Below are 15,000 nucleotides of genomic sequence, written 5' to 3'. Positions count from 1 at the left end.
AGGGCATACCCTGTGTAAAACATATGCTGGAATAGTTAGTGGTTCATTCCGTTGTGGCGACCCCTCATAAATAAGGCACTAAGCTGAAGGAAAATGAATGAATGAACTAGGCATGGGATGATAAGCGTTTTCAAGGTATTTTGTTGTTGTTTTTAGGATAACAGTATCTCCAGCAGAAAAAAAATATCCAAAGATGCCATTTTATATAATAAATCAGTGTTTTAGAAACTAACGAAGACAGCAGAAGTCTAGCGATTAAATGAAGGATAAAACAGAACCTCTCGTGCTTAAAATGTGTAGATGTGGCAAACAGTTACCTGAAAATGCCATTCCACAGACTTTACAGTGAATGCTTTAGTTATTTCCATAGCGGACATAGCCAATGGAAGTCTTTATCCACTCTTCAATAAGTGTAGATGGTGGATTAACATTCAGCACATGATCAGTGATCAGATGTGCCATTATTTGTAGCTTTAGGTGTTTCTAAAACTAAATCTGTCAGTGTTGTTTTCATTCTCATCTTTAGCACTTTACATTTTCGCGGTTGTCGCTCCTGTTACCTGAAGACAAGAGGCGTTGACTGAGTGCTTGACAGCTGATTTTAACCAATCATTAGTGTTTAGTTCTAAGAGCAGTGGGCCAATAAGAAGAGCGCGAAGGCGGGGCAAGCGTTGAAGGCGTTGTTTACTGCGGCAAGTTGACATGACAACAGTTTTAAACTGTTCCTGAGCGCTGCGTTTCAAATACAAAGATGCATTCTGCCTGAGCGTGTCCTAAATACTTTATGAATTCATCAGTGATATCTTTTAAAAAATCTGAAAATATTAGCTTTCACTTATAATACTGAATAAATATATGTTATAATCACTGAAAATTACACAATTTTTAAATCACTCTCGCGACCCCTTGAAATTATTCTGCGACCCCCGCAGGGGTCGCGACCCCCAGTTTGAGAATCACTGCCTTAAAACACACTAGACTGAACTTAAACACTGAAAACTGGACTGACACTGTTTCACTTCACTGTGATCTTCAATGTGAAGCTGCTTTGACACAGTCTACATTGTAAAAGCGCTATAGAAATAAAGGGGAATTGAATTGAATTGAAACAAGCCCAATTATCAGCCAATGGGGAATTTAAAATAAATACAAGTCATTTTTCTTCAGCCTTTAAACATCCTCAGTTTTCGATGCCAAATGATTTAATCTGATTAAATGCAGTCACAGGCCCTAAACACATGCAAATGATCATCTTTCACTCTATTATGGGTAAACTTGGCAGTGAATTCTGGTCAACTATGCTTCAGATTAGGCCTGTCATGATAAAGAGTTTATCTTGTATGATTATATCATCACAGAAATGCTTACGATAAGCGATATTATTATCATTTTGAGATCATTTTGACTCTACAACAGCATACTAATGCAAATATCCATAAACCCTTAAAAGAGACAGAGACTGGTTAATGTTATTTAGATGACGTAATTTGATGTTAAAAATCTAAACGTGCAACTTTATGTCCTATTAAACATCCTATTAAGGAAATGTCCAAATATAAACCTTGACACCAGTAAGGTAGAATGTAAATGTCCTTGTAAAATGTCTTTAAAGGTATTTGTGTATTTGTAAATATATATTGCAACACCGAAAATGTATTGAGGTTATGTTCAAGTATTGCACAGTAAGTGGATATATTGATTATTGGGACGGGCCTAATTCAGACTCAACATTGCAGATCTTGGCATGTGAAGATTGCAGATGTGCACACTGCGATATTGAAGCTGAAACCATATATTGTGCAGTCTTAAAGGGTATTTAATTCGCTGAATCCACTGTATATACCCTGAAATAAGCCGATCTGTAATGAATGATGGATTCTGAACTGCTTTTAAGCATCAAAACACAATGGGCGTGTGGTCTGATCAGTGAACTGCATCTCCTGCGGGTCGCGCTCTTCATTGCGCTCAACTTAAAACACAATCAGAGACAGGAAGACCAACAATGAATGTCATGCTATTCAGGAAGGGAAACACCTGCTTCCTCTTCCTGTGCGTTAAATAGAGCCAACTTTAGCCACAAACACACAGAAGCTGGAGATTATTTGTGTCTGTTCGGTACAGGAGACGCTGATAAGGAAAGGCTCTATGTTTAGATGTTTATATAGTGGCTGTTGATCCCGCTGGGAGTCTACTGACACAATCACACATTCATTCTGCAGGCTCTTTAGAAACGCGAGCTTCAGACTACCTTCTAGTGAAACTGCAAAAATGTACTTCAACATACATGTGAACGCATATTTGAGGGACAGTGAACACTAGGGGGCAGTATGTCACCGGCTATATTTGTTTCTTTTCATTCATTCATTAATTTTTCTTCGGCTTAGTCCCTTATTTATCAGGTGTTGCCACAGTGGAATGAACCGCCAACTATTCCAGCATATGTTTTATACAGCGGACGCCCTTTCAGCCACAACCCAGTACTGGAGAACATCCATACACACTCATACACTACGGCCAATTTAGTTCATCAATTCCCCTATAGCGCATGTGTTTGGACTGTGGGAGAAACCGGAGCACCCGGAGGAAACACACGCCAACACGGGGAGAACATGCAAACTCCACAAAGAAATGCCAACTGACCTAGCTGGGACTCAAACCAGCAACCGTCTTGCTGTGAGGTTACTTGCTAACCACTGAGCCACCGTGCCACCCTCACATGATTAGTCTTAAAATAAACCAATAATCTGAATAAACAGTTTGTTTTGGTAATCTTTAATCAAAATCACTCTGGAAATCCTTCTCTGATTGGGTGAAATATGCATAGCCACGCCCCTCAAACCATTAGTTAGTTTATACACTATATTATTTTAGGTTTATTTTCCATCAGAACTTTTTTTTTTTTAAATGCCTAATTTTTTATTTAAAGTCTACATGAGATCAATATTTGCATGGTTTATTTTGCCAGCACACATTGGCAGTCTCAAAGTGAACAATTAATCTATGCAAATTAACCAATAAAATTATTAATAATAAAATAAATTAATAAATTAGTTTGTTTTGTTAATCTTTAATCAAAATCTGCCCATCTGCAGAATGACAGTTCTTCTCTGATTGGGGAAAACATGCTTAGCCACACCCAAACCATTAGTTTGTTTCGAATAAACAGTGAGAGGCGGAGCCCAGAAATAAAACCCCGCCCCCCTACTCAATATTCAGTTTTAAATACGTCTCCATACTGAAATTAGTCTGCAGCAGCTTCTGAACTCTTAAGATAAAAAAGGAGACGTTTAGACGAGTGTTCCTGCTGCTCTTTAACAAACACACTGCTTCATGTTTGGATCAACGTGACGGTGGAGAAATGAAGATCATTTCTGTGAACGCAGATTTCTAGGAACCTTCTTGCTGTGAGGCCACAGTGCTAACCACTGAGCCACCTTGCTGCCCTTGTTCTTTTTAACAATTATATATACAGGGACATTCATTCATTCATTCATTCCTTTTTTTCAGCTTAGTCCCTTTATTAATCTGGGGTTGCCACAGTGGAATGAACCACCAACTATTCCAGCATATGTTTTACACAGCGGATGCCCTTCCACAACCCATCACTGGGAAACATTCATACACACTCATTCACACTCATTCACATACACTACGGACAATTTTAGCTTACCCAATTCACCTGTACCACATTTTTGGACTGTGGGGGAAACCGAAGCACCCAGAGGAAACCCACGCCAACACATGGAGAACATGCAAACTCCACACAGAAACACCAACTGGCCCAGTTGAGGCTCGAACCAGTGCCCTACTTGCTGTGAGGCCACAGCGCTACCCACTGCACCACCACGTCGCCCTATACAGGGACATATTGTTGATAAATAAATGATTATATTTATGCAGTTCTTTGCACAACACCGAATACTAAACAACTAAATAATATCTGTAGTTTATAATTGAATATATTTGCATAGGGCTGGATGATTAATGTCAGTTAATTCGTTTTTTTAATCCTGTAAGTCCATAACATTACTGCAGAATGAATTGTGTACCTTACAAAATATGTAAAAATATGTAAATATTTTTATATTATAAGTTTATTAGAATATTTAAATATTATTAATTATAATAAGGAAACATTATTAAATGTATATAAGTATTTCGATATTTTCTTAGTGTTTACATATTTATATTTTCATATTTAAGTTTTCTTTTCCTGTGACTTAGGATATATTATACATTTATTCGAGGATGTTATTTGAGAAATGTTTATAATGATAATAAGGTCTGTCCACGTAAAACCTGGAAATATGACGCACAGTGCAATTTGTCAATCCTCTAAAGTCATATTTTGTTTACTATATTTATAAGGTTTAAAATAAAATACAAAATAATCTAATAAGATCAGTCCTTTTCTTAAATATTCAAGTGTATTTAATATATAAAGCCTGTTTGTACATTTTCTGGAATAACTACCTTTATTAAAAAACTATATCGTGAAAGATATCATTAGCATAACATAAACGTTCTCATACAGTGAAAGAAAATTTTATTTCATACCGCATAATGCACATACCGTCTTGTCTGTTAATACTTCTTTAAAGACTCACTTTTTTCACATTTGCAAAAAAGTAGACAGCGCCCTCTAGTGGATTTGTTATCTGAACTGTACACAAAACGTTCCCAAAGTTACGTGTTACAGACTTTCAAAAAAGTAGACAGCGGCCTCTAGTGGATTTGTTATCTGAACTGTACAGCAAAACGTTCCCAAAGTTACGTGATACAGACTTACAAAAAAGTAGACAGCGCCCTCTGGTGGATTTGTTATCTGAAATGTACAACAAAACGTACCCAAAGTTACGTGTTACAGACTTACAAAAAAGTAGACAGCGCCCTCTGGTGGATTTGTTATCTGAAACGTACAACAAAACGTTCCCAAAGTTACGTGTTACAGACTTACAAAAAAGTAGACAGCGCCCTCTGGTGGATTTGTTATCTGAAACGTACAACAAAACGTTCCCAAAGTTACGTGTTACAGACTTACAAAAAAGTAGACAGCGCCCTCTGGTGGATTTGTTATCTGAACTGTACAGCAAAACGTTCCCAAAGTTACGTGTTACAGACCTACAAAAAAGTAGACAGCGCCCTCTAGTGGATTTGTTATCTGAAATAATAAAGAAAAAAAATCAAAGATAGCGTTATCAAGACTTTTAGAAAAAGGAAATAATAGTATGAGACTGATAACAGCAGCCAAAGGACATAACAATATCAAATTACGGTCCCGCTCCCATAAACGTTGCATTAAAAACACCTCGCATAAGCGGAATTCGTTTTTCTGTAATTTGCTGCAAAGATATAGCTTTTACAAATGTACATACAAAATGTTTATTATTTAAGTTGCTGATGACCGTTAAACACATCACAACCGTCCATCTGTATTCCTTCATCCTCATGATGTGTGTTTTTAGGTGTTCCTGTGGTCCCCGTCACAGTCAGCAGCCGCAATCCTAAAGTGGAGGTGCACGAGTTCTCAGGTGAGTTTGAGTCAGTTTCCATGCAAATGTCAGTCATACCTGTAGGATGAGCTCTAAAATCTGTCTCTGTCCACAGACGCAGAGCTCTCCTGCGAGTTCAAGACTGAAAAAGACACAAACCCTCGCATCGAGTGGAAGAGGAAAGACAAGGAAAAAGACGTGTCCTTCGTTTACTATGGAGAACGATTCGTAGGTAACTGATAAAACACTTCATTCCTTAACACATGCGGTTTGTTGAGGAGGGGGTCGCTGTTACTTTAATGAAGTGACCACTTGTAGCATCCCAATAGCATAGCAACACCCTAGCTACATCATTCCTACGCTCCTAAAACCATAGCAAACACAATAATATTCACTAGCATCCCAAAGAGCAGACTAACAAACACTCATAACACCCTAGAAACCAAATTCAAAACCCTCATAACACATAGCAACCATTATCCTTTGCTTTCAATGTCAATAACACCCTAGCAACCACATTCCAAACACTCATAATCATTAGCAACCACATTCCAATGTCAGTAACACCCTAGCAACCACATTTCAATGTCAATAACACCATAGCAACCACACGCTAAACACTCATAACCCTTAGCAACCACATTCCAATGTCAATAATGCCCTAGCAACCACATTTCAACACCTGTTAACACCCTAGCAACTGCATTCCAACACATAACAGCCTAGCAACGTCAATTCAAACAGTCATATCACCCTAGCAACCACATTTCAATGTCAATAACACCCTAGCAACCACATTCCAAACACTCATAACCATTGGCATGCACTTTCCAATGTCAATAATACCCTAGCAACCACATTCCAACACCCATTAACACCCTAGAACTTATTCATCAGACCGCAAAACTCATGCAGGATCGTCATGGCAATAGTTTTTCACACTGTTCTCAATGTGCTGTGTGTTCAGGGCCGTTCCAGGATCGTGCAGATATTGCAGGAGCGACGGTGCGGCTGCGCAGGGTCACTCAGGCGGATGCGGGCGAATATCGTTGTGAGGTCAGCGCTCCGAGTGACTCCATCTCATTGGGAGAAACCAACGTCACTCTGAGAGTTCTGGGTAACACTCATCATCATACGTCATGCAGAGTAACGGTGTTGTGCGGCTGTGTTTGACCTGTTCCTGCTGTAGTTCCTCCTCAGACTCCCTCATGTGACGTGCCTAGCTCTGCTCTGACGGGCTCTCAGGTGGAGCTGCGCTGTAGAGACCGACACAGCATCCCACCCGCCGTCTACACCTGGTACAAAGACAACCGCGCACTGCCCATTCGGCATCCCAACGCCACATACACCGTCAATGAGTTCACCGGTGTACTGGTCAGTAAAAGAAATAAACACTTAGAACTCCCTAACAACCAAATTCCAAACACTCATAACACCATAGCAACCACATTCCAATGTCATTAACACATTCCTATGCTCAAAGCACCCTACCGACCCCATTCCAAAAACTCATAACAACCTAGGAAACTGTATTCAAACACTTGTTTCACCCTAACAACCACATTCCAAAAACTCACAACACCATAGCAACCACAATCCTATGGTAATAAATACCCTAGCAACCACATTTCAAAAACTCATACCAACCCAGGAACTGTATTCCAACACTTGTTTCACCCTAACAACTACATTCCAACCACTCATAACACCATAGCAACCATAGTCCTATGATAATTAATGCCTTAGCAACCACATTTTGAAAACTCATAACAACCTAGGAACAATATACCAACACGTTCCAAACACTCATAACACCATAGCAACCATAGTACAATGTTCATAACTCTCTAGCGACCCCATTCTGAAAACTCATAACAACCCAGGAACTGTATTCCAACACTTGTTTCACCCTAACATCTACATTCCAAACTTTCATTACACCATAGCAACCACAGTCCTCATAACAGCCTAGAAACCACATTTTGAAAACACATAACAACCTAACAATTGTATTCAATCACTCATATCATTCTAATAATGACATTCCAAAATGTTATAACACCATAGCAACCACAGTCCTCATAACAACCTAGGAACTGTATTCCAACACTTGTTTCACCCTAACAACTACATTCCAAACACTCATAACACCATAGCAACCACAGTCCTAGAATAATTAATACCTTAGCTACCATATTTTGAAAACTCATAACAACCTAGCAACTGTATTCAAACACTTGTTTTACCCTAACTACCTCATTCCAAAAACTCATAACACCATAGCAACCACAATCCTATCGTAATAAATACCCTAGCGACCACATTTCAGAAACTCATAACAACCTAAGAAATGTATTCTAAACTTTCATGTCACTCTAACGATCACACTCCAAACACTCATAACACCATAGCAACCATAGTCCTATATTCATAACACCCTAGCGACCACATTCTGAAAACTCATAACAACCTAGCAACTGTATTCCAGCACTTGTTTCACCCTAACAACCACAGTCCAATCCCTTATGACACCATAGCAGCCACAGTCCTATACTCAGAAAACCCTAGCGACCACATTCCAAAATCTCATAACAACCCAGGAACAATATACCAATACTTGTTTCAGCCTAACAACCACATTCAGAACACCTATAACACCATAGCAACCACAGTCCTATGCTCAAAGTACCCTAGCAACCACATCTCAGAAACTCAAAACAACCTAGCAACTGTATTCTAACAACACTCTGTATTATCCAAACACTCTTAAGGTCAAAGCAACCACAGTCCTATACTCAGAACACTGTAGTGACCACAGCCCAAAAACTCATAACAACCTAGCAACTGTACAGTATTCCAACACTTGTTTCACCCTAACAACCACATTCCAAACACTCATAACAACATAGCAACCACAGTCCTATGATAATTAATACCTTAGCTACCACATTTTGAAAACTCATAACAACCTAGTAACTGTATTCAAACGCTTGTTTCACCCTAACAACCACATTCCAAACACTCATAACACCATAGCAACCACAGTCCTGTGTATATGTCTGAGATATTTAGTTTATGCCTGTGCTGTATTTTACAATCAACTGAATGCATCTTTGCAGCATGAAATGAATTACTGCTGCGTGTGTGTGTGTGTGTGCGTGTGTGTGTGTGTGTGCGTGTGTGTGTGTGTGTGTGTGTGTGTGTGTGTGTGTGTGTGGTGATTGTGCAGTTCTGAGGTGAATGTCCTCATCTTCAGCTCTATTATGAAGCTCTGAGTGTCACACAGACAAAGCCGTGATGACAGACCGACACCAGCTACTGCAGAGAACACTGACACTGTCTGACACACACACACACACACACACATACACACACACACACACACACACATACACACACACACACACACACACTCACACGAACATGTACACAAACACACATCAGATTCACACACACACTCACACTCACTAGAAGCACACATCACACACACACACACGCACACACACTCTTACACAAACACACATCAGACACACACACACACACACACATACACACAGATACATGCACAAAAACACACACTCACGTCAGATACACTCAGACACCCACATCAGAAACACGCTCTCTCACACAAACACGTGCACAGACACATCATACACACACACACACACACACACACACACACACACACACACACACACACTGCTCTGAGTGATTCGTTAGATTGATTCATGAATCTGATTCTCTCTCTGATCATGTTCAGATGTTTCAGACGGTGAGCCGCTCAGATGCAGGTCAGTATCACTGCGAGGCCAAAAACGGAGTCGGACCCCCCAAGAGCTGCCAGCACACACACATGCAGATCGGTGAGTGTGTGTGTGTGTATCTGCATATATTTCTGTATGTGTGTGTGTGTGTTTCTGTGTATCTATATGAGTGTATCTGTGATTTCTGATTTCTGTGTGTGTGTGTGTCAGATGACCTGAACGTGGCGGCGGTGGTCTCAGCTGTGGTTCTGGTGTGTGTGATCCTCGTCCTCTGTGCGTTTGGAGTGTGTTTGGCTCATCGACAGGGATATTTCAGCCGTGAGTCTCTGATTTTCTCTCTCTTCCAGGAGCTCAGCACGTTTAAGGGTTCGTTCCCACAACATTCAGCAGTCTTGGCGACTGTAGTCCGATTGTAGTCTGGTAATAATAATAAATTAGTAATAATAATTAATAATAAATAACTCATAAAGCTAAAAATAATAATGCGTTCTTGCACAGAGCGATCGTTTGACCTCAGTGTGTCATCAGGAGCCATGAATATTGATCCGTCACCATTCACTGCCATTATATGACTACAGATCCAGTAAATAGAGGAGGTTTTTATTTTTGCGTGAACTAACCCTTTCAGACACTGCCATTGCTGCAGACTTATGATGATGATGAGATATTTACAAATGAAGCTGAATATTGAGTAGGGGGTGGGGTTTGTTGTTCAGCCCTGCCTCTTATCTTTCACTCGCTGCAAACTAACAGTTGAAGGGGCGTGGCTAAGGGTATTTCACCCAATCAGAGAAGGGTGACAGGGCAGATGGGCAGATTCTGATTAAAGATGACTGAAACAAACGGTTGAATTCTGTTTATTAACTCGCACTAATTGTTCAGCGTTAGGCTAACAAACATTGCACGTTCTGAATTCAGACTATATGAACAAATTTAAAGCGCTAGCAGTTAGCCGAGGGTAATCAGTTCTGTTTTATTATTAAATTGAGGGTAGTTTGCATGTATTGTGAGTAGTATCTTACTTGTTAAGACTCGTCTGAGTAGTTGATGCTGCTGTCCTCTGATCTTCAGCTGGAAATAGTTGAGTTAGCATTTCAATTTCAGTCGTTTTTGTGTGTAAACTTAAAAAATGCTAATGTAAAACCTGATTTTGCAGCTTAATGAAGTCAGTGAATGTCCTGAGTGTCCATATCACACTGAATTTCTCTTCTTTTCGTTTTCTCTTCGCTAACTCTTTAACACACAGGACACAGAGGAAGGTAAGAGTACTAGTTTACCACATTCATCTAACAGACCTAATCTGAGTGTGTGTGTGTGTGTATGTGTGTGTGTGTGTGTGTGTGTGTGTGTGTATTACTTCAAAACAAATGAACCAGCCGCTTCACAGAATGATTCACTTCTTCAGTGCGTTGGGAACAGCACACGCCAGATTGGAAATGTCAAAGTATCATACCAGAACCTCAAAAATAATCTTATTTGGAGTAAAAGTATTGTACACGAGTCAAACGGAGAGTGTACAGCTATAACCTAAGCTGGTTTTAGCTGGTTGACCAGCCTGGTTTTAGAGGGGTTTTGGCCATTTCCAGGCTGGTCTTAGCTGGTCAGGCTGGAAAATGACCAGCTAAAACCAGCTTGACCAGCCTAGCCAGGCTGGGAGCCCAACCAAAACGAGCCATGTCCAGCTTAAACCAGCCTGGTCAAGCTGGATTTAGCTGGTCACTTTCCAGCCTGACCAGCTAAGACCAGGCTGTAAATGGCTGGAAACCAGCCTGGAAATGGCCAAAACCCCTCTAAATCCAGGCTGGTCAACCAGCTAAAACCAGCCAACCAGCCTAGGCTGGTTTAAGCTGGATTTTTCAGCAGGGATAGTGCTTTGACACAATGTGCAAATTACCACAATACGTTAAAAAGGCATATCTTAGTGGGAGGGCTTAAACTCCACCTCTGAGTTGCTGTCATTGAATGTTGCCAGATATTGAGGGATTCATTTTGCTGTACAAATCAGATGCCATCATGGACGGCAAAATAGGGCAGGCTGGCTAGAAAGCAGTTCGCCCTCCTGAATATGTAACACACTCTGAGGTGTGCAGGCTTTGTTTTGTGAAACACGTTCACATGACGCATCTGAATAGGGGAAAACCAGAACATCAAGGGAAAACTCCCCTGTCCTTCTCACCTTCCTTTACAGCACTAATTGTTTTAACATTAATGCTTAAATGATCGACCTCAAACTGAGAACTACTGACCTAATCACGGGCACGCGGAGCGGGAGCGTTAACTCCTGAGAGAGAGAGCCATTCTCCACATTGATTGGCTGAGAAGAGCTGCTAAACTCCAGCTTCTCCTCACAGACAGTACAGAAAAGATGCAGCTCGATCAAGAAGAAGCCCGGAGATTATAATGAAATCACTGTTAAATGCCATAAAATTCTGAAGTGATCAAACATGATAGGTCTTTTCTCATTATTGATCGTACATCCTACAGATGATGAAATTATCAAACAAATACGATCATTATTGTACATCTGGCAACACACGCTGACGACACCTGCTGGTCAAATCTGTGTAATGCAGCAGAGACTGATCAACCGTGCAGAGTTGACTCAAACACACTGCTAACATTCAGTTGAAAGTGTAACCTATAAATGTAGGTAGCTTAACATCTAATATCATTAAATATAAAGTGTCTGTATAATATATGATCTTTAACAAATGATCAAGGCTTTAATCATTTGTTTGTGTTATTGTGGCTCTGCTGAACAGGACAACAGGAGACTATTAACTAATATATTAATTATAATATTAAATTATATCTTTCCATTGGACAAATGTCTCATTAAAACGTTTATAACTCGTAAAACTGATCTGAGATCAGGTTAAAAAAACACCCTATGAAACCTGTTCAGTGATTCTCCACCAGGGGGCGATCTGAGTGAACAGGCGTGATTCGTGTTGATCTGATGGTATTACAGCACTGATCGCCCCCTAGTGGGCAGTTTCATTAACGTGTTTAAACAGTAAAACAGTGTGTGTGTGTGTGTGTGTGTGTGTGTGTATGTATGCCTGTTTGTGAGTGTATTAGTCTGTATATATGTGTATGTGAGCGTGTGTATAGATATGTGTGTGTGTTCTGGTTAAGCAGCCGCTCTCCTGCATGTGTGAGTGTGTGTGTTCTGCATGTGCCGCTGCACTGCTTTGACTGCAGCAGTGTGTGTGTGTGTGTGTTTGCAGGTCATTCTGGATCCCTCATTGTCACGGCGTCACACACATCAGCAGCCAGAATCTGAACCCAAGCGAACACACGTGAGTCCACACACACACACATGTACAGAGAGAGCGGTCCCGCGGCGGAGTGTGTGTGTTGTTCATGAGTGTTTAATATGGATGTTTTTCCTGCTGTTTGTGCATCATCACACTGCTGAATCTCGTGTGTGTTTCTGTGTGTGTTTCAGTCAGCATTCAGGATACAGTCACCCTCCGAAGGAAGTGAGTGAGGAGAGATTTCATTTCTTTATTCAGTTCAACAGTCACTTACTTCCTTATCTGATTATTTTTGATCAATCACTCATTCATTTTCATTTCGGTTTAGTCCCTTTATTAATCAGGGGTCGCCACAGCAGAATGAACCGCCAATTATTCCAGCATGTTTTACACAGCAGATGCCCTTTCACTGCAACCCATTACTGGGAAACACCTACACACACTCATTCACACTCATACACTACGACCAATTTAGCCTTCCCAATTCCCCTATAGCGCATGTGTTTGGACTGTGGGGGAAACCGGAGCACCTGGAGGAAACCCACACCAACACAGGGAGAACATGCAAACTCCATACAGAAACACCAACTGACCCAGCCGGGACTCGAACCAAAGACCTTCTTGCTGTGAGGTGATTGTGCTACCCACTGCGCTGCATTTAATTTAATTAATGGCCATTTATTAATCAAATAAAATGGTGGCTCAGTGGTTAGCACTGTCGCCTCACAGCAAGAAGGTTGCTGGTTCGAGTCCCTGGTTCAGTGTGTGTTTCTGTGTGGAGTTTACATGTTCTCCCCATGTTGGTGTGGGTTTCCTCCGGGTGCTCCGGTTTCCCCCACAGTCCAGTCTTTCATAGTAAATATATTAACTGACAGTATCGTATTGTAAAGTGCGACCAATAAACATGCAAACAGTTTTGACCAGCGTTTAGGACAGTCTCCTTCAGCCAATCAGCAGTAAGGAGATGTTGAAAATGGGCGTGGTCTGTCATGTTATGGGCGTGTTTGTTTGAGTGCTTTTAAATATCATCACTGTTTGGCAGAATTCAGCATGAAGATTGAAAATGGATGTTTGTTTTGCAGCCTCAGGATTTCAAGCACACGCAGTCCTTCATGCTGTGATTGATTATTGGAGATTATTGGATCAGCAGCGCCTTTAAACCAGTCTGACACACACGCACACACACACGCCGTGCCTTTATTTCTGCTCAATCATGTCTGTATCTACTGAGTGTGAGGATGGAAATCAGCAGTTATTGTATATTTTAATCAGTTTTCTTCTTTTGTTTTTTAATAAAACTCTTTTGTCCCCGTCTCTTTCTACTTCTGAACTGATTCATGCACACACTGGTGACTTTAACCATCTCTAACACGTACCTCATTAGTGTTATTCTTTATTAATATTGACTTTAATTCTGTGGATTGAAATTGGCGTAACTGTAATCGCAGTGAACTTTTGTCTTGTCTTTTCCTCGTGCTTGTTTTTTTGACAGACTGATGCTTTCCAATAACCAATATTGAGATTGACATATTTATATATATATATATATATATTTTTTTTTTTTTATATATTTATATATAGATGTTTTGTTTTGTTTTATTGGAAACAAAATTTGTAGCTTAAAATGAGAATTTTGTTATTTTTGCAACTATTTATCTTTTATTATTAAATTATTATTTAAAAAAAAACCCTAACCCTATCTTTTATTATTAAAAATAATAATAATAATTATACTCAGTTAACATTAATGCCTTTACTGCTGTTAAATGTAGAATTTTTTAATAATTAATTTTATTAATTAATTTCTAACAATCAAATATAAAATTATTATTGTTTGGTAAATAACTCTTTATTCCAGCCTCACTAAAATAAATCAGATTTTCTTCATTCATTCATTCATTTTCTTTTCGGCTTAGTCCCTTTATTAATCCAGGATCGCCACAGCGGAATGAACCGCCAACTTATCCAGCACATTTTACACAGCGGACGCCATTCCAGCTGCAACCCATTACTGGGAAACATCTACACACACTCATTCACAACAGACAATTTCATTCATTCATTTTCTTTTCAGCTTAGTCCCTTTATTAATCTGGGGTCGCCACAGCGGAATGAACCGCCAACTTATCCAGCACATTTACGTAGCGGATGCCCTCCCAGCTGCAACCCATCTTTGGGAAACAACCACACACACTCATTCACAACGGACAATTTAGCCTACCCAATTCACCTATTATATAGCGCATGTGTTTGGACTGTGGGGGAAACCGGAGCACCCAGAGGAAACCCACACCAACATGGGCAGAACATGCAAACTCCACACAGAAACGCCCACTGACCCAGCCGAGACTCGAACCAGCGACTTTCTTGCTGTGAGGCGACAGCACTACCTACTGCGCCACCTTCAGATTTTCTTCAGAAGACTAAATAGGAACAGTGTGTAAATCTGGACTTCACTAGAACTGTGTTCAGCTGCTTTGACCC

General features: G+C 40.2%; 1 protein-coding gene across 2 annotated transcripts in view; it reads left to right on the top strand.

The window, feature by feature from the left end:
* jam2a (junctional adhesion molecule 2a) overlaps positions 1–13,828 on the top strand; it is a 19,889-nt gene extending 6,061 nt beyond the window's left edge. The window contains exons 2-11 of one of the 2 annotated variants that reach the window (XM_056463896.1): positions 5,466–5,531; positions 5,608–5,724; positions 6,460–6,609; positions 6,682–6,866; positions 9,253–9,355; positions 9,467–9,574; positions 10,503–10,515; positions 12,487–12,558; positions 12,708–12,741; positions 13,599–13,828. In XM_056463896.1, the coding sequence (XP_056319871.1) occupies positions 5,466–5,531; positions 5,608–5,724; positions 6,460–6,609; positions 6,682–6,866; positions 9,253–9,355; positions 9,467–9,574; positions 10,503–10,515; positions 12,487–12,558; positions 12,708–12,741; positions 13,599–13,637 (887 nt within the window). In that variant the 3' untranslated portion in view covers positions 13,638–13,828. The remainder of the gene's footprint in view (positions 1–5,465; positions 5,532–5,607; positions 5,725–6,459; positions 6,610–6,681; positions 6,867–9,252; positions 9,356–9,466; positions 9,575–10,502; positions 10,516–12,486; positions 12,559–12,707; positions 12,742–13,598) is intronic. The other variant, XR_008838243.1, reaches the window with a different exon arrangement.
* The last annotated feature ends 1,172 nt before the right edge of the window (positions 13,829–15,000 follow it).

Source organism: Danio aesculapii, chromosome 1 (assembly GCF_903798145.1).
Source record: "Danio aesculapii chromosome 1, fDanAes4.1, whole genome shotgun sequence".
NCBI lineage: Eukaryota > Metazoa > Chordata > Actinopteri > Cypriniformes > Danionidae > Danio > Danio aesculapii.
This window is presented reverse-complemented; position numbering and strand designations above follow the sequence as displayed.